This window comes from Paramisgurnus dabryanus, chromosome 23, assembly GCF_030506205.2.
Source record: "Paramisgurnus dabryanus chromosome 23, PD_genome_1.1, whole genome shotgun sequence".
NCBI classification, from domain to species: domain Eukaryota; kingdom Metazoa; phylum Chordata; class Actinopteri; order Cypriniformes; family Cobitidae; genus Paramisgurnus; species Paramisgurnus dabryanus.
The window spans coordinates 10,690,282-10,711,630 of NC_133359.1; the positions used below are offsets into that span (position 1 = coordinate 10,690,282).

General features: G+C 36.5%; 2 protein-coding genes across 4 annotated transcripts in view; both read left to right on the forward strand.

The window, feature by feature from the left end:
- dock4a (dedicator of cytokinesis 4a) overlaps window positions 1-4,357 on the forward strand; it is a 76,568-nt gene extending 72,211 nt beyond the window's left edge. For both annotated transcript variants that reach the window (XM_065291956.2, XM_065291957.1), the window contains one exon: window positions 1,931-4,357. In XM_065291956.2, the coding sequence (XP_065148028.1) occupies window positions 1,931-2,335 (405 nt within the window). In that variant the 3' untranslated portion in view covers window positions 2,336-4,357. The remainder of the gene's footprint in view (window positions 1-1,930) is intronic.
- Window positions 4,358-11,494: 7,137 nt separating this feature from the next.
- Window positions 11,495-21,349, forward strand: part of immp2l (inner mitochondrial membrane peptidase subunit 2) — a 107,600-nt gene continuing 97,745 nt past the window's right edge. For both annotated transcript variants that reach the window (XM_065291954.1, XM_065291955.1), the window contains exons 1-2: window positions 11,495-11,551; window positions 16,492-16,626. In XM_065291954.1, the coding sequence (XP_065148026.1) occupies window positions 16,495-16,626 (132 nt within the window). In that variant the 5' untranslated portion in view covers window positions 11,495-11,551; window positions 16,492-16,494. The remainder of the gene's footprint in view (window positions 11,552-16,491; window positions 16,627-21,349) is intronic.

Below are 21,349 nucleotides of genomic sequence, written 5' to 3' on the forward strand. Positions count from 1 at the left end.
CTTTGTATCTTACTTTGAAAATTGTATCACCTGTAATGCTGCGTTTACACCAACCGTGGTAGAGGTGGCAAGCGCAAGTGATTTCAATGGTAAGTCAATGTGAAGACGCATTGACGCGCGTCTGGAGGTCTCGCGGCGTGGATGAGGGTTTGGCGCGGCAGATGCAATTCCGCCTCATTCGCGCGTCTAGTTCGCTTATCGACCCCCGCCGTTTATTTTCCCCCTATAGTAAGGTGACTTAATACAAACCAGTTAGTTAACTCTCTCGATAAATGCACAGTCTACATCAGCCATTCTGCAAATAGACAACCGCATAGCACTTGCCCCTCCCACAAGTAGCGGATTTTGCCTTTGACGCGTGTCAAATTCTTGCTTTTTCCGCGTGTCTAATTCGCTCTAGACGCGCGAATGCATTCAAACTGTTCAAGCGGCAAACTAGGCGCGGTAGACGCGATTTTGACGCTTGAAACGCGGTTGGTGTAAACACAGCATAACAGTTTGTAATTACTTTTAATATTATTTTATTATTTGTATTATTTTTATTGTTAACATGTGACACACTGTAAAAAGTGAAAAGTTGGATCAACTTAAAAATTCTTTTAATTGTACTTTTTTTCAACTTCAAATTTCACTTTTTTTTAACATTTTGTTACCAATTGAAATAATTTTTTAAAGGGGACATTTCATTTAAGATGTAAAAAAATCTTTGTTGTCCCCAGAGTATGTATTTGAATTTTTTAGCTGAAAATAGCATATAGATAATTTATTATAGCATGTTAAAATTGCCACTTTGTAGATTGTGAGCAAAAATGTGCTGGTTTTGAGTGTGTCCTTTTAAATGCAAATGAGCTGATCTCGGCAAATGAGCTGATCTCGGCAAATGAGCTGATCTCGGCAGTGCCGTGGTTGGATAGTGCAGATTAGAAAGTTAAGGGGCGGTATTATCCCCTTCTGACATCATAAGGGGAGCCAAATTACAATGAGCTATTTTTTCACATGCTTGCAGAGAATGGTTTACCAAAACTAAGTTACTGGTTTGATCCTTTTCACATTTTCTAGGTTGATAGAAGCACTGGGGACCCAATTATAGCACTTAAACATGTTAAAAGTCCCCTTTGACTTTACTTTTTACAGTGCACTGGACCACAAATCCATAAGGGTCAGTTTTTTGAATTGTAGATTTATACATCAGCTAAATAAATATGCTTTCCATTGATGTATGTTTTGTTAGGATAGGACAATATTTGGTTCAGATACACTTTTGTATGGATTCTGAGGGTGAAAAAAATAAATCAACTTCAAAGATGACCAAAATAAGTCCTTAGCAACATGTATTATTAATAATGTTAATTGTTGATGTATTTAAGGTGGGAAATTTATAAAATATCTTCATGAAACAAGATCTTTTTGTTATTTTTTGCATAAAAAAATCTATAATTTTGACCCATACAATGTATTTTTAGCTACTGCACTGCAAAAAATGACTTTCTTAGCATTTTCGTCCTTTTTTAGTAAAAATATCTAAAAATTAGTAAATTAGGTTATTTCTGCTAATCATGAAAATGCATATTAAGAAAATAAGTCTAGTTTAAAAAATAATTATCTAGATTTTTTTCAAGAAAAAATAAACAGATTTTTTAACCCATTGGAAGCTTTTTTTGCTTGTTCTAAGCATAAATTCACTTTAATTGTATATTTTTGGTCTAAAAACTAGACTTATTTTCTTGGGTCATTGCATCTTGATTTAAGAATTTTTTGATTTTTCTACTGAAAACACGACAAAAATACTAAGAAAATAATTTTTTGCAGTGTGCAACAAATATACCTTGCTACTTGTGACTTGTCAAAAGTTTGACAACTATCCCACGTCTGTTTTATGTAAACTATTAAAATGTAAATGTAAGTCGATGACTTGATTTTTGTTTTGTAGTCAATGGTCCCGCCCCTAACACCCTCCCCCACCGATGGCTTGCCGATGGGTAGCCTGGTATCTCACTCGCCCGCACGTTCTGGCAGCTACAGCAGTGGCATCTCATCCCTCAGCCGATGCAGCGTCTCTGACACCTGCGGGATCGACCTCCCACCGCCCGACCCTCCCCTCCCCCCTGCCGTGCCCGCAGATGTGCCCATTCGCCGCGGAAGCAAGACACCCCCACCCTACAGCGTCTACGAACGGAACAATCCCCGTCGAGCGACTCCGCTTCCCCACAGCTTGTCTGTGCCGCCCAGTACCGATAACCCTAGCCTGACCGCCAAACCCCAGCTGAGCCGCACGCAGCGGATCAATTCGGAACCCCGCCCCCGACCCGTCCCGAGGAAGGTTTCTCAGCTGTAGTGTATCTTTGGTAACAGACTGCCTGCACAACGGGAACGAAAGTTGGGACTGCGTCAATTTACTGTAAAATTACCGTAGACCAGGCTAATGTGTTTATGGAAACAAGCAAACTGTTTTTTTTTATTTCGATTCTAAAATCAAGGCAGGACAAACCTATTTGTGAAAGGTCTGCTATATTTGTTTATTGATATGAGATCATCTTTATTTGGTTAGGTGACTATTTTGTAGATGGCCCATTTAAAGCAAAAACTGTTTTTCCAAACACCGGAAATGCCATGAAGAGATTACGTACGCTTCGAGATGGCATTTACTTTACAGCAAAATCTGAAGATCTGGCAGGTCCATATCCCATTTAGTATGCTCTGAAATCTATTGCTAGCAAGGTATTTTTGATAGAAGTACAAACTCCGTGACTGTACAGCCTTTCTTTTCACACTATGCTTACACGAACGAAAGTGTGCAGCTAGACCTGCAACTCATTTTAACCGCTTTGTACTTTCTGGAATGGCTAAAAGGTGCTACATACTTCTTAGTGGTTTTTTTCTAATGTAGCCTTGTATCTACCGAAACTGCCTGACCGTTAAATGTGCCATGTGATGAAATTGTGTGGTCTCAGAGTATTGTGCCAAAGATGCAAACAGTATTAACTTCTTTGTCAGTGAGAATAGTTAGAAGAGCTTAACTGAAGTTAGCGCGACCGCTAGTGCTCAACAATGTTCTTCTTAAACCGTGTGCAGAGGCGTAGATCTACACTGCATGGGGCATGAGCAGTACAAAGCAATATAACCATTGTAGTTTGCAGAGAGTGATATAAATCGAAATCATCTAGTTCTGAGATAAGTGTACCTCAGAAGCTTATCTCATATTAGATTGGTCTACAGTACTATATTCAATTCTATACAATATTGGGTAGATTGTCACAAATGTTTGCTTTTCTCTTCAAATCTGAAATCTGACAGAACTTTTTTTGCATCAAGGTCAGACTTAAAATTCTGTATAGATTTTTAATTTTTAGTTTTATATTGTTTTGCATATATATATATATATATATATATATATATATATATATATATATATATATATATATATATATATTGCTTACAGTATTTTCTTCATCCCTAAAAACAGAACTGAGTGATGAGTCCTTACCCCTTTTTATGTTATACCCCTCTTTTCATTTTTATATGTAATTGATACCCTGGAAATATGATTTTTTGCTAACATAGCCTATGTGAGCAGACTGATTTCCAAGAAAATTTGTGCATTTTAAGGAATATTCAATTGATAGTGACAAACAGCTTTTTCACTGCCAAATTGAAAGCCCATAAATACTGAACGACTATTTAATAAACATAAATAGTTGCAACTTCATAAAATGCAGCACAGAGCACTAGTAATGCCTTTGCAATTTAATGCCAGTTTACATTCTTGATTGTGGATCATGTAAAGACAATTGAAATGGTCTATGTGATAAAATATTTTTCATATAAGACACAAATTTAGCCTATTGATTTAATTTTGTAGAGAAGTACAAATTTCTGCTAAGTGAAAATGCAAAGTGCTGAAGTGGGAAACATCTAAATAATGTTGGAATGCTCGCGAAGTACATACTGTAAAGATTAGCACTGTAAACTATTTTTTAGGATCCAATTTTATGAATGGCTTCGCAGTTCTGTTCCCATCTGCTCTCATGTTATCGGACTTGCTCATTTTAAGCAGTCATGTTTTGTAATTACAAAAGATTCAACAGGCCGTAGGACTTCAACTCTGATCACGCTTGCATTTCGCTCTTTTTCTCTCCTATCACTCTCGTTTTTATGGATTATGCTCTTTCTGTTCAATTTTTTGAACTTGTAAAGTTGTACTTTATATCATATGATGGGATGAAAGTATTCCATATAGCCTGTGTTACAGATTTTGTACAAAGGGTGTTTATATGAAAATGTAACCAGTTCATAGCTTTGAATGTTGCAACTAAAGTTTTTATTTGTAAATGTTGAATATTAACCATCAAACAAATAAAGGTTCATTGATGTAAAGTTGAGTTGTTTAAAATTATTGTTCCTTTTTTAAGGAATGTGAATGTTTTTAGGTAATTTGTTCAATTTAAGAACTGTTGACGACACCAGAGACTGAGTATGAAAAAAATCAGACAGAACGTTTTGATATTATATGTAGATTTTAACCTGTTGAAATTGGTTAAGAAGTGTAAATACTTAGTTTTTTTCCATGAAAACCTTGTTTAGTTGTAAGAGTTTATTTAATAGCCTGTTTTTAAACACAGTTAGCAAAAATGTATAGACTTTTTTTTATTTGACAATATTTTATTAAGTTTATAAAAACGTTTAGATTTTTTTTATAATAGCAACATTAAAGGAAAACACCACCGTTTTTCAGTATTTTACTATGTTCTTACCTCAACTTAGATAAATTAATACATACCTAGCATTTTTCAATACGTGCACTTTTAATCTTTGTACAGCGCTAGGGTGACCAGGATTTCGGGTGCGTCTTCCGGAAGTCGTATTTGTCGACCGCATATGAGGATTATTATTATTATTACAGAAAAGCAACTGTTACATTTTAAGGTAAGAATGAAACAACAATTTTATGTCTTATGTTTTTAAATGAATTGCGTATGTGGTCAACAAATACGACTTCCGGAAGACGCACCAAAATCCTGGCCAGGACGCGTCCAGGAAGAATGGCACGTATGATCACCCTTTACAGCGCTTCTTGAATGTGTTAGCATTTAGCCTAGCCCCATTCATTCCTATGGCTCCAAACAAAAGTTTATTTTGTGCTACCATGCTTGCCCGTGTCATGTAACAGCCTTAAAACAGGGAAAACATGGAAGTGTTTGGTGGCTTCTAAATCTTCCCTGTTTTGAGCTATAGAAATGAATGGGGCTAGGCTTAATGCTAACATATTCACGAGGCGCTGTACAAAGATTAAAAGTGCACGCATTAAATAAAGATAGGTATGTATAATTCAGTGGGGAACCTTCAGGGCCTTCTACGCCTTCAGAGAAGGCCTAAAAAAATTAAAAAAAAAAAAAAATTTATTATAATAATACAAATAAATAATATAGTATTCAATAAAAATATGTTTTTACATTTTTAAATTTCTATTTAATTCAATTTAATACAATACATGTAATATATTTTCTCTCATCTATGTTCTAACGTTAAGCTTACTGTCAGGTTCATGTCATGAAAACATCTAATCCAATCAGAATCGTCTGTCTCTATTAAGGCCCGGTTATCTGGCTCATTCATTGGTTAGGACTTCATGAATCCCAGGGAAGGCCAAGCTATGTGTTTTGGTGTGGAAAGTGACGGGCAAATCGACCAATCACGTTTTGATTTCAAGTGGGCGGACAAAAAACAAAACATTGTAAGCCTTCATGAAGTCCTAAGCATGCAACAAACTGGATGCAAGCTGCCGTAAAACACCAAAGACGAAGATCATAGACCGTTAATATTATAATAATAATAATTAATTTTATTTATAACGCACTTTTCATTCCGAAGAATCTCAAAGTGCTACAAGAACATCGAAAATAATAATTACACAAAAATATGCAAGTAAAACCATAAAAACAATAAAATAATCAGCACAAATAATATTAATACAGTCTAATGGCCCGAATTTCTGCGGTGAGAGTGGTTGAGGTAAATGGCGGAAAACGTGATTGACGTTGTGGCTAGCTTGATAGGGCTGAGCCATCTGGCAAACCGGGCAGTTTCCCGGTGGGCCGACGTACTTTTTGGGCCGATACATCTCATACTATATTTGTCTGAGCAGCCCAGTTAGCGTCTTTTTTTTCTAGACAGACCGGCCCACTGACATTTAAGCAGCAGCCCATTGGTTATTTTTTTTAAACGACATTAAGCTGGCCCAATGACTGACCAGCACAGTCATTATCCTTTCTTTTCCTAGATAGACCGGCCCTCTCACATTTAAGCAGTAGCCCATTGGTTATTTTTTTTGAATGACATTAAGCTGGCCCAATCACCGCTTTGGTCTCTGTGCAAGCGAGCATGCATCGTCGGTCAGTTCACGTGTCAAAACAGAGAGAGAGAGAGAGAGAGAAAACGCAAGGGAGGCGCAGAAAAACTGCGCGACAAAAAGAAGCAGGCTCTTCAGGCAGACGCTGCAAAATGTGTTAAAAAACACAAATGTTTTCTGCGGCAGCAGGACCTTCAACTCGCGTCGCTGGTGATGATGATGATGGTGGCGGTGGTGGCACTGTCAGCACCAGCACGCAAAGTGTCAGTGAGGAGAGGGAGAGAGAGACGAGGGAGAAGTGAGTGTAGTGCCTGCGGTAAGCAGAACTGCTTTCAAAACACAAGTTTAGATGGATACCTCTTGATAAAGCTGCAATAAAATTGAGCAATTGAGTCAAAAACACAAAATTATGTTGATAAAGCTGCAATAAAAGAATTGCACTCTTTGCTCTGTCGCGTAGATTTTTCGTTGATTGTCTGTTTCAAAACGTATCATTTCTCTTCAAGCAAAATCAAACAATCCAGGAGATCTGCTTACAGAAAAAGATATGTTTATTGTATAACAACACACTTGACAGATAATGTTAAAAATCTCTATTACTGTAATCACACAAGTTTAGTTCAGTGAATGTAGTGAATACTTTCCTGTAAGTACTGGAAGTAATAATCAGTTTTCAATATTAATGTGAGCAGCACTTGTATTTTGTAATAAGTCAGCAATCCAATGGCAAATTTTGCCAATTGCATGAAGCTTGTTTTAGGATTCATAAGTGTGGATTATACAGTTTTATTGCATTAATAAATAACACGTTCTAGAAGAGTTTGTCAACTTTCACTCTTTTCTACCTGCTATTAATTGGGTTTAGTGCTTTTGTGGAATTGGAGTTGCTGTTGCTATACATATTTAAAGATGGTTTTTCTTTATTAGCAAAATGACCCAAAAAAAATAAATCTAGTTTTTAGACCAAAAATTTTAAATTTAAGTGATTTTGTGCATAAAACAAGCAAAAAAATCTGCCAATGGGGTAAGCAAATTTTTCTTGCATTTAGTGTTTAAGAAAAATGTTCAAGAAATTTTTGCTTACCCCATTGGCAGATTGTTTTGCTTGTTTTATGCACAAAATCACTGAAATTTGATATTTTTGGTCAAAAACTAGACTTATTTTCTTGGGTCGTTTTGTTCATCAAGAAAAAGCATCTTAATTTTTGAATTTTTAGATATTTTTACTGAAAACAAGACAAAAATACTAAGATTTTTTTTTCTTGAAAATCATTTTTTGCAGTGTATGTAGTGTGGGCCGGTTTGGGTCAAAATGCCAGGGCCGAATATTTGTCCCAGTCCAGCCCTGGGCTGAGGTAAAAACGAAATTACTTAAGCGCGTACTCGTGAAGAGCACTGCCGGGAGAAGCGCGTGCAGAGGAGAATGACGCGAACACGAGAAAAATAATGGGTTTAATTATACTTTTACTTCCTGACAGTTTCACTTGTTACGTGAGGATAGTAATGACTGACAGACGACACCGAATTACATATAATATAATTACCTAACTTTATCTGAGAGAATGCAAAAACATTCAAATATTTTTTACCTCGCTATACCCGATGGGCAGGGCGGAGATACATTTTGGTAGCCCGACAAGAATTCGTAATAGCCCCGGGACCTCGGGGCTTGGGCTAGCAATTTTGCGAGCCCTGGATATCTTATAACAACAAGGAGGTGCACTGAGAACGCAGGGTGCTATATTTCCCCTTATGAAAAAGATTAACAAGGTATCCTACAGCTAAATATATATTTCCAAAAAATAAAAAATAAATTAAAGAACATAATTTAAGCATGTTAAATGCAAATTTACCGAGCCCCTGTCATTACAGAGCAGCAGAATCTGTATATGCAGGGACGTGCACAGGGGGGTTGCTCAGGTTGCCCGGGCAACTGCCCATATGCCCTTCTCGACTCAAGTTGCCCTTCCGAGGTGGAAAAAAATAAATTGTACTTTTACTTCGTTTACACTATGCAGCGTTCCTTCGTTACTGTATTTTAATTAATTACGAAATTTGTATTTTATTTTTAAATTGCTATCTTGTGTTTCTGGCGTATTCGCGAATTAATGACTCGTTTGAGTCGATTCCTTACAAAGTGTTGCAAATAAACGAGTCTTTTGAGTCGATTCTTTACAAAGCGAATGGGCCAAACGTTTAAATTGGTTCGCGAATCAGTTTGAATGAATTGTTCAGATCGCTGCAAAAACGGAATCGTTCGAAGCTGTTTTACTCGTAACCTATGTAGAAACACGCAGAATATAACCAGTGTTGGGTGACGTGGAAATGAATTTACCAATCTTTTAACTAAAAGCAAAACTTCACACATGTACCCGCCATTACATACACGCGACCTGTTCGTCGTCAGACACAGTTAAACGCGTGCAACCTCCAGAAGCATTGCAGCACAGATTGAAGAAAATCCATCGATGATTGACGTCTGATTCGCTGTATACTGTACTGTATATGATGTAAGTGATTCTCACAAAACACACGTGACATGACAACGTAAGAAAACATGAGTTTTGTCTCAAATCATTTTTATGTAGGCTAAGTGTAAACTGTCAATGTCCTCAGACCATCTTAGGAGATTCCAACTTTATACATATGCAAAACTGTTGTCAGTTTACTTGTCTGATATTTCAGCTATAAGCTACATCAACATTGAGACTAGAGTTAATTTGTTAATTTGAAATGCTTGTCTATTCTGTGTTTGTATTATTTTTTCTGTACTGTTTGTGTATGTTGCAGTTTTACACATACTGTAGAAGTGCCCTTCATAAGTTTTCTTCTGTTTGTTGTGGAGTCAAGAAATGTTTAAACATTAAAAGATGAACATGAGACAAAAGTACAGAATCTGTCATATTATTTTTTTTTAATGGTCACTAAGCTGTGTCCTGATTGTTTACACATGAAAAGCATAAAATGTGTAGGATCAGTTTGATTCACTTATGTGCATTTGTGTACAACACACATAAGTCAGCATTTAATGCTGTTGTTCTTTGTTGTTAAAGCATGTATGTGTTGAAACATAAACAAAGGTTAATAAAATGTGACATTCTAAACTTCTGACATACTGATATTTATCTTACCAATTTCTGGTCTCCATAGCAAACAGAAAAATCTTGTCTTTTCAGTTCTGATACTTATGGAGGGCACTGTATTGTGTGTGTGTGTGTGTGTGTGTGTGTGTGTGTGTGTGTGTGTGTGTGTGTGTTTGCGCGTGTATATCTAGATTTATTTTTTCATGAGTAACTAGTAACTCGCTACTTGAGTATTATTTTCATTGCATACTTTTTACTTCTACTTGAGTAATTATTTATTTAGTTACTTGTATTTTTACTCGAGTAAAGTTTTTGGCTACTCTTTCCACCTCTGTTAAAATCTTCATGAATCTAGGCTGAGTTTGCCACAGTTAAGCCTAAATAATCAGACAGATAGCAGCTAGCTACGGCTTGGAGACAAGCAGCCTAGGCTACAATTTTTTTGGTAGGCATTAGGCAAACATGTTTGCTGATTTTAATAAAGACCATGTTATTCTCAGTCCTTCATATAGGCCGTGAGTTTAAAAAAAATTTTTAGGGGGGGGGTGCCCTTTATTTAAGTCAGAGCAACTGCCCCTAAAAATTCCTGTGCACGTCCCTGTGTATATGTGTTTATCAGTTAGATTAAAGTAATTTTAAACTTTAAAACTGCATTTAAAGGCAGACAATGCCCATTCTGTAATAAAACTTTGCATGCTCAGAATTTTTACACGTGCACTGTATGATTTAACGAAATACGAATAGCCTAGTATTATGGATGGAGAGGCATTTGCACTTCATTGCATATTTTGAAGGCCCAGCTGAAGTACCCACGGTTCGCCACTGGTATAATTCATCTAAGTTGAGGTAAGAACATAGTAAAATATAAAAAAACGGTGGTGTTTTCCTATAACTGACATAACTACAATTTACAAGCTTTTTTAGGAAAGGTTTAATGACCAAAAGATAAATTGGCATAGATTTTGCCACAGTACTCTACTCTATGGCTCTTAAGAAACTATCAGTGAATAATCAATAGCTAAATAAGTTCACAATATTAAACGTTTCCTCTCACAAACGCATCGTTTTACCTCAGAAGACATACAGTATAGACATAGATAGATAAAGTGCCGCAGGGATGATGTATTTTTGTAAGTTAACAAAACATTGGTTCCTTCGCCAGAAAGCACGTAAATTGTTCCCACAGACATTTGAATTGTCGCAAAAATAAGCTCTGTGTTCAACAAAAGTTTATGACACTTCACTTTTTGTCCAACAAAGTTAATCAATACAAATTTGATTAGTCTAAATGTGTTTACTAGAAATATAAAAAGCAGAATTTTGAAGTTGAGTTCATCTGTGAAGACTAACTTGTTGAACAAAATGTCTAAGTGTCATAAACTTTTGTTGAACACAGAGCTTCTTTTTTGTGACAAATAAAATGTCTATGGGAAAAATTAACATGCTTTCTGGCGAAGGAACCCATGTTTTGTTAACTTACAAAAATACATCATCCCTGCGGCACTTTATCTATCTATGTCTATACTGTATGTCTTCTGAGGTAAAACGATGCGTTTGTAAGAGGAAACGTTTAATATTGTGAACTTATTTAGCTATTGATTATTCACTGATGGTTTCTTAAGAGCCATAGAGTAGAGTACTGTGGCAAAATCTGTGCCAATTTATCTTTTGGTCATTGAAACTTTCCTAAAAAAAGCTTGTAAATCGTAGTTATGTCAGTTATAGAAAAAAAGTGTCATAATTCAAATGTCTATGGGAAAAATGAATGGGCTTCTGGCGAAGGAACCCACATCCTGCTGACTTCCAGGTCAGGTAAAAATATGTAATCTCTGCTGCTGCACTTTAAACAACTTGAGTCATTTAGTTCATAGATGTGTGCTTTTAAGAGCTTCAAAATGCTGACCCCGTATAAAATAATGACATTTTTATATGCAAAAGTTAATTTGTGTTCAACTGATTAAAGGAAGTCATATACATCTTGGATGCCATGGGTGAGTAAATGAATAGAAATACATTTTCGAATTTGGGTGAACTATTCCTTTAACGGGGCGGGCATTAGGACCATGTAAACCACGACCGCAGCGTAACTACTACCGAACGGAGCGACGTAAAAAACATTAGGGTGAGTGTCCAGACACATGGCGGAAATCATTGATCATCTTCATTCAAACTGTACAAATACCAAATGTGTCTCATTTCGCAATGGATTATAATTTTAACGATGTAATGTATGTAACCTTAACGTTCATCACATTCTTCTGTTTGCCCGCGTTTAAGTACCTAGTGCCGTGACCTGTCACTTATGAAAGCTATACCGGCTAAACACTGCAATGTGCTCTCTTAGCGTAAATATATAAAGCAGGGACATTATTTATTCACAACAACAAATGCAAAAGAGTGCTGCTGTAAGATAAAAAAGGCGACATATTATTTATTAGCTACGTTTTGTTGCTGTATGTAAATAGCCGCCAGACAGAAAGGTCGCGTGTCAAAACTAGTGAACTAACCGTAATGTGTTAACGTTAGGTGAATAGTATTCGTAATATTATAAAGACAGCACATTTTTACAAACTTAAATAATAGACTATTCAGTTAGTTTCTTTTCCTCTTGAAATTTTCTTGGGACTCCTTCTTAGAAACTTCTGGGATGCCAGTCTGAAACCCCCTGGTGTAATATTGTGTAGATGTAGTCACGTACATAGCTATAGTATGACCTGAAACACCTAAAAATCTGTCATAAAGCTGACATTGACCTGTAGTTTTATAGTATGCCAAACACACGAGGAAACTGTTTCAAAAAGAGGTCAGTCCCTCATACTGTAGGTGCTGAATTTAGTTTCTAGGTTACTTAATTAACACTGATCTATTTAACTTTGATCTTTTTTATTTTAAAGGAGAAACTTAATGTATTGGCTCAGCAGCACTATAAAAGGGTTATGTATTAAGGTCTTAAAGGGATAGCGCACTGAAAAATAAAAATTCTGTCATTATTTACTCACCCTCAAGTTTGTTACACACATGTACAAATTTTTTTGTTCTGATGATGGAAGATATTTTGAACAATGTTTGTAAACAAGCATTCACTTCCAAAGAAGAAATAAATAATAATCTAGAAGTGAATGGTGCCCCAGTTCTGATTGTGTACAAACATTGCTCATAATATCCTTCTTTGTATTCAGAACAAGTAAAAGATGAAATAATTGTACTGTTTTCGGTGAACGATCCCTTTAAGGTCATTAAAACGTATTACTCATGAGCAAACGTTCAAACCTCTATTTGGAAGCTTTCACTAACGGCCTTTATTATTTTTGATTTGTTTTAAAAATAGTTTGAGTAAAAGTGACTGGTTGTGGATCACATCATTAACTTTACCACTGTGGTGATACAGTGTCAGGAATTCCTGTTCAAGTCATCCAGAGATGATTTAATCACATTTATTCTGTCAGCATAATGCAACGTTAAAAAAGCTTCTCGCTGAGCGGTGTGCCCATACATCAAGGAAACTAAAAATTGCCTTGTCAAGAGCGGAAACCTGTCATTGCCGTTTTAAATTACTCTAAAAATGCACGTCCGCTAAGCACTTTTGGACACATATGATGACTGGCTCAATTAAAACGGTTACGCTCAGGTACGCATAAACAAATGTATTAGGCTACGGTTTTACATTATGCAGGTGGCGCATTTGACAGTATTACTCGCAGGATAAATGGTTTTGAAGTTTTAAACTAGAAGCATGTGATAAATCGGTTCCGCTGGCACAAGACCACCATGCACCATTTCACAACCGCCTACATTGGTCACATTATATCAGAGGTGTTTTCCTTTCAAGTGCAGGAACCCATTTTTAATTGGGCTCCGGTACAAAGAAATCCATCTATGTGGCACACCTGCTGCAGCAACTTTCTCACTATTTCATATCTGTCTTAAAATCGCAAGTAAAGTGTTGGCAAACGTTGAGTATTGTAAAAAAGAACACAGAATTTGAAAGGAGCCTTTGTTGAAAAATGAACCAAAGCATTCTTTTGATCACTTCACACTAGTCTTAGATTCATCCACCTGCTCGATTTTAAAAATAAAGTATGAGATGCTCCACTTTACCCATTTATGAGATCCCCATGGCATGTGCAAATCATATATGTAGTAAAGCATTGCGTTAACAGCGCATACGGTCATGGGTTTGAACCCACGAAACACACATACTGATAAAGATGTATACTTTGTAATGCACTTGGAGAAAAGAATATGCCAAATGTGACATGTAAATATATAGATCCTCAGTTAGGGTATTGATTTTTTTCATAACTCTTCATGTACATGTGAATATAAGATTTTAGATCTTGAGTTAAGACGAAGACGTCTTTAGGCTGTCATGTGTTTTGTGGCTCCGGGATGATTGTCAATCTTTCGCTGTGTACGGTATTGAGGGATTATTATTGGAACAACCTGACAGCTGGCACTTGGCAGATTTGCCCAACACCATAGATAATTCAACCGCTTGCTCTCATAATAGTTCATTAGTTTCGCTGTTGTGCGAGATACATCTCTGTACAAACAAAGCACATTAATGCTTAACGCTCAAAGATCTCCAGATGGGGTTAAACATGTTTTTACCTACACGTACTTGTTGGCAAATTTGCATGTTGGCAAAACCTGGTGGATGAAGTTAAATCTAATTTGACCCTATTAACTTTTCTAATGTTTGTCTTATTCTGTATGAAAAAAATCTAAATTTCTGTTTACATTTATGCATTTGGCAGATGCCTTTATCCAAAGCGACTTACAGTTGTACATTTTCTGTTAGTACTGTTGTGTATTCCCTGGGAATCACACCCACTACCTTTGCGCTGCTACCAATTGAGCTACAGAAACACTTTTTTAGATTATATCACTTAAATCATTAAACAGTCATTGTGTTATTATATCAATAGTGCTTCCTGTAATAAATTAAAGCAATACTCCAGCTAAATATCAAAATTACCCCATGATTAACTCACCCTCAAGAAATCCGAGATGTGCATGTCCATCATCTTTTAAATGAACATATTTGGAGTTATTTTACTAAATATCCTTGCTTCTTCAAGCGTATAATGGTAGAAAACAGGGATCAGGAAACTTTGTAGCACAAAAAAATGCATCCATCCTTTACAGAAGTAATCCACATGGCTCCAATGGGTTAATAAAAATCTTTTGCTGGTAATTGATGCAATTTTATACGAAAAATATCCATATTTTAAACTTTATGAACTAGCTTCCGTTAACGATGCCATCTTGGATTTAAACGATTCATGGGAGTCACTGCAGTGCACAATGTATGCACAATCTATGGTAACCAACGCTAACTACGCTAAAACTCTCTCGTGAATTGCATGAGTTAGATGGCCCGGTACTAGTCATAACACTCACTGTAAGATAATATAAATACAGTTGCCAGTGGCTGTTGTATTTGAATAAATGAGATGAGTCTAAGAAAGGTTTGAGGCTATATTTTCGATGTTTTACTATAAATATAATATGTAGTTTTATTACATTTAGGCAATAGTGCATATTTTCTGATATATATTTTAAAAATACGTTTTTTGAAGTTACCGTCAGAAAATAGTAGTACTTTTCCTGTGAGTTAAAGGAGACCTCTGAGCTTTGTGTAAGACAACCAGACGGGCGGGGGTAATATAAATAGTATTTGCCATCAAGGGACGTGCTATTTGTTTTTTATGGTTGGCTGGACATTTTTTGCGGGCAGAGGGAAATTTGGGGGGGGGCAATGCCGCCCCTAGCCCCCCATAGATCGGGTTTTGGTTTTTATAGTTTATAAAGTACTATGAAATATGGATTATTTTTTCAAAAGTGCACACATTTTTTGTAGAAGACCTTTATTAAGCACTTGGTGCTGAATGGATTACCTCTGTAAAGGGGGTATGCACTTTTTGGGGGTTTAAACCAAGAAGTTGTTCCCTGATATCTGTTTTCTATCATTATAAAGCTTGGAAGAGGTATTGCAAAATATGTTCATCTGAAAGATTATATTTATATCTTATATAATTTTGATATTTGGCTGAAGTATCCTTTTTTGTAATGTTTCTAGCTTGAGCCATGCCTTATTCACAATAGTGCCACCTTGACAAATTTCCAGTTTTTAAGTGATTCACTCAGCACTTTTTCACGGCACAATCTCCGAGATACTATATCAGATTGTTGTAGTCTCAAATTTTTTAACTCTTTGAAAGCCCTCCTAAGCTAATAGCTTCAATATCTTTTTAAAAGTAAATCTGCAAAGCTGCTTGTAAGAGACCTTGAGGGCTTTTGGGAATGTGTGCTATGTGCTATTCTTAAGCTTTTATGCAGCTCAAACAAAAAAAATGAATGGAATGCAATGCATAATTGCATACCATGTACATGAAAATCAACTATTATGCCACCAATTAATGATATAAGAGTGAACAGTTTCTATGCCTGGATGGGTTTTCTGCCCTAATGCTTTGAGTTCCTGCACTTAGTCATTGGGACTTTGTAAAAGAAGGCCACTGCAAGGTGCACTTACTAAAACGTCAAGAGAAACTTAATTTAATTGGTCGCTTTTTGAATTTTTTATACTTTCTGAGCGCATACAGCCCTACTGTATAGCTCAGTGGTTGCTTTAGCAGCGCAAAATGGTCACAGGTTCAATTCTAGGGAACACACATACGTACTGATAAAAATGTATACCCTGTGGACAAGTTCGTCTTAAATGTAAATGTAGTTTAACCTCTGTTTGATTTAAACAAGAAGTTAGATTCACTTGTGATGTTCTTCACCATATCGGCTGTCATTCTGATCTGTTTTCAAGCATGAATCATCTGCTGTACAGACACATCCTTGAAACATCTTGTGCCTTGAGAGATTTTTAGGATATTTATTAAAAACGTTCCTGTCTTGTTTGTTTTCGTTCATGTTCATGTTTTTACTGAAAGGATATTGACAGATGTCTTGAAAAGGTATTATCAGACTCCGTGCCTAGCTAAACTCCTTGAACAAGCCAAGGTCATATTGTCTGTGAACGCTCATGTTTTTGTTCTGTCTCTGCAGGCGATGGCGCAGGCAGGCTTTGGGAGAAAATACTTCAAAGCGTTTGTTAGCGGCTTCTTTGTAGCCGTCCCCGTGACGGTGACTGTTTTAGATCGTCTCGCCTATGTGGCTCGCGTGGATGGTGCCTCCATGCAGGTGAGATGTCCTTCATCTGCCATATCAACCTTTATTTTATTAGCCCCGTGTCCACCGGAGCGTTTTTCCCTGCGGCCGCCGAATGTTTTCAAAATTTTTTACAAATTAAACAGAAGTATCATAGCAACAAAAGCACTCAGATGTAGAAACACTGGAAAGTTTAATCGTTTTGGTGGACTATTCTTTTAATTGGATTAAATCCGGTTGAATCAGTTTTAGGTGGATTTTTGCGAACATGCATATTTTACTTAATGTATAAAACAATTTAAGGGCCACTTCATTTTGGCCAGTAAATTATCAGAAAACAAGTTCAAAATCGCATACTGTACTAGTAGGTAGGCCTACTGAATTAGATGAAGTACCTACTCATAATGGTTTTTAACTCAACCGTTAAAACAGTAGGTACTATATAGTATGAATATGGATAGTAGCTTATAAATGTATTGGGGCGTACTACATCTGCCATGTTGATACATCACGTGACATACGTTGTCATAACAATGACAACTGCAATGACGTTAAACAAGCGCAATTTAACCACAAGCGACAGCTGTTTAACTCATTCCCTGCCAGCCTTTTTTTTAACAAGTTGCCTGCCAGCATTTTTTGTGATTTTCACAAAATGCCTTCCAGGAAAATGTTCTTCTAAAAATATATAAACATACAAATATATAAAATGAAAGAACAGACCCTCTGCTTTAAAACAAACAATAAACAAGCAAACAAAACAAGATTTTTTTTATCCTATCTATTTTTTCTCTGCTTATAAACTCTTAAAAATGGGAATTTTTCTTGAAAAATACTTTTTTTTATCAAAAAGCTGAAATAATTGCATTTTTGTGAAGGAATTTTGTTAGAGATCCGATTCAGAACGATTATCAAAACATACACAAAGTGTAAAATTGAAAAAAAATATTTCTTCAGTTTTTTATAAATTGGGTAACTAATCAAGATCATGTTTCATCCAAATGTTTTTCTTTAATTGACGAGATAACTCGTCAATGGTGGGGAAAGAGTTAATATACGTATTTGCATTTGAATAGAGCCATGTTGCTGCTTTTAGACATATGAATACTGTACAACAAACCAGTGGCGGCCAGTGACTTCCGAGGGGCGCAAATTCAAAATATGTGTTCAGAGTGTCATGTGTGTTGCTCGTCATGTCAAAATATGTGTTTGTTGCATCATGTGAACCATGAGCATCATGTGTCTTTTCAAAATGAGATTACACATTAGATTAAGCGAGTATCTGGCAAACACGAGCGTCTCTTCTTTCATAAACTCTTTATGCCGGGTATACACCAAAAGATTTTTTACATCTTATAAGTTTTTCAAAATGTGAAAGAGGCTAAAAAAATCCATTTTGCACCTATAGTGTGTGGTGTGCCATGATGTCTCAAAGACAGCACACCACACACTAACAGATTTTCAACCAGAGTCTCGACTGTGAACACAACACAGGAAATCTCGCAAAAACTCGTGAGACTTCAGAATAAGCATGGTGGTGTTAGGAATGATTTTGACAGAAAATTTAAGGGAAAAAACAAAAGGGTTTGGGTGAAGTCGTGGAGACAGCGGGAACATGGTCTGTACAAGTTTACTTTGCATCAACTTCACTGTGTGCTGTGCCATGACTGCTTCCGTCTTCCATCATCTCACTTCCTGATTTGATATTGTTTCGTATCACGTGATAATCTCTAGAGTGTGCGCACGTTTGTCCTCTGGGTTCCCCCCACACATCAGGATTTCTGAGCGTTATTATTAAACATGTTTAATGTTTACGATTCGTGACAGGGGCGGCTCCGACATTCTTCCGTTCAGGTTCGGACATCTTGACACACCTCACACCTAGGGAAATCTGATAAGATAATCTTTAGAACCATCAAGATAATCAGCCAAAATCAGCCCGATTATCTTTTGGTGTGTACCCAGCATTAGACACGTGTGCAGCAGGCACTTATTTTGACAAGATGCATGATGCACACATGGTTAACATGACCCGCCGAACACAGATTTTGAAATGACGAGCCACACACACGATGGGCTAAATACATGTTTCAGACGCAGCATACAGGTAAGTGTTGTTGTCTCTGTTTAAATGACAAAAACGCAAATTTGTGAAGATTTGTCTGGCGTGCATGATGCAGCAGTTTTAGTTATTTGTGGACCTGTTTGAACAGGGATAGTTTCAACATTGTTGTGTGTTCTTGCTTTAAGTTCTGTGTATTAAAGGGATAGTTTAAATAAAAAATAAACAGTCTGCCAATTTTTTTTAACCCTCATGTCATTCAAATACTGTATGAGTCTTTCTTCTGTGGAACCCCAAAAAAGACATTTTAAGAAAAGTGCCTTTGGTTTTGTGTCCGTACAATGGATGTCAATGGGGCCACAAACTTTTTTTAAATATCTTCTTTTGTGTTCTGACAAAAAAAGAAAGTCATACAGGTTTGCAATGACATAAAGGTGTGTACATATTTAATGAATTTACATTAATAGGTGAACTATTCCTTTAACTTATAATAAAAGAAGAAAGTATGTAAAAAATGACACACTGTACCTTTAAGGCTTTATTGCTTAATCAAATCAAATGTTACACTAATAGCGCTGAGACCACAAAAAAGAGACCTTGATAGAGAGTATGATCGAAAAGCCATGCGCTCATTTTACTAGCCAGATAGAAGCAATGCTTCATTATGCACCTAATGACCAATAACCAAGCAAAACGGTGTTGTTGTTTTCCTTTTGGACTCCACTCATCTCTCTTGGTTTTCCAACTGACTTCCCAGTGCTATATTTGCTAATGGCTTTTTCTGGCCTTCGAATCCAAATAATTCACTCTCATGGACAATGTTGAAAGCTGACATCAATACAGAATGAGAAAATGTGTCTGAATAAAAAAGATAGAGCGCCCAGCTGTGACAGATAAATTCGCCAGCGAGAGTGCGCGCCGGGACATTTATTTTAGAGGGACAGATAAGAGATATTTCTGTCAATTATCTCAGCAACCGTGAAATGGCACATCGAGATCCCCCTTAATGATTCATTGGATGTTTGCTCGAATAACATCACACGCAGGTTGTTTGATATAGTGCCAGTGGCGGATTTAGCAAATTGGGGGCCCTAGGCGAAGGTATTTTTTACTCCAAAATGAAGATGGAAAGCAGAGGTAACACAAAGTGAAGCACTACACAAACCAATAGAGAATAAGTCAATGGGGCAAAAACAGCCACGAACAGTAAATGAGGGAGAAATAATTTAAATCTGATGCTGCACAAAAACTAGCAATGCATCAAAGCCAATGTTGTTACTAATCTTCCACATACCCAAGACTGTGTTAAAAGGTTTAAAAAAATCCAGTCTACAATCACTTTATATTAAAACTATGTTTTCTTTGATGTTTTCTTCACAAACATAACAAAAGGGTTGTGAATTTTACCACAGTGTATTGTTGAGTTTTTGAAAAATGTTCAAAGCATTTTCCCAAAATATGTGTCAACATAAGGTTTTTCACCAAAAATCATTCCATATGCTGAAAGTTGTGGCCAAATTAAGACTCAACAGCACCCCATAGTGGACGAAAACATCCCCAACATAACATCAGCAGGGCTCCAGACTAACATTTGAGAGAGCTTGCACTTGCCTCAATTTGGTGGCACCAGTCACTGGGTGGTGTAAAAACAAAAAATAAACACTAAAACTAAGTCCAAACATGTTTAATGCATTAATAATTCATTAAAACCTAAGTCCAAACAAGTTTAATGCATTAACAATTTAATTACAAATACAAATAATTGTATACTTTAACAACATAAATTTTTTTTTTACTTTACCATACTTATTATTTTTAACATATATTTGCCTTATTGTAAACCATTAAACTTACAATCAACTTTTTATTACTTTGTTGTAAAAGCTTTAGGCTACTTTAACACAGACTTGAGTAAAGAAATCACATTCTTGTGCTGTAATCACTACAAAATGTCTCCATGCACTCTGAAGATATAATTTGGCCAGGACTTGTAATCTAAGGTACTGAGCACAATGTATTACGTTTTTTCTGACTTCTAGCGTGAATACGCAGTGTACAGCGCTATTTTTAGGCTTTCATTGATTAATCTAAAGCAGCTGATCTCCGCCTCTTTTATTAGTGTCATTTTGCGAGCGTGTGGAGGTTGTGGGGAGATTATTTCATCAACTGCGCTGAAATATCAGAGAAAGCTCTTACATACACATAAAAAAACACTGTGCAGCATCGTTAATTACAACACCGGACTCTGACATCACATAATATTAGTTCGCGTTATTTTAAACCCGTCATTTCTCCCGAAAACGAAAGCAGAGGCTCTCGCCCGCAGTCTCCATAGACCACCCCTCAAAACAATCAGGGCAGAAGCGGTCGAAAGTGGACAAAAGAGACGGGTTTAGAGAGCAGAGGTGATATGCACCTGAGCTGATAGAAAGGCGGGGGAGCGGGCAACAACAGGAAGAGTGACTGAATGCGGGTCGACGTAATCGCCTGCGCATTATATTAATATAATTGTATTTAAATTTCACAGTCCAGCCAGTGCGACATTTAATAAAAAATAGTCATAGGCAGGGAAAATACTCGCAAAATGCGACTATTTACTCGCAGTCTGGAGCCCTGTAGGGTTACATTAGTTTTTTTTCTGTAGTAACATTATTTACTTCACCACAAAATACATTTTATCAATGTAGGGCTATT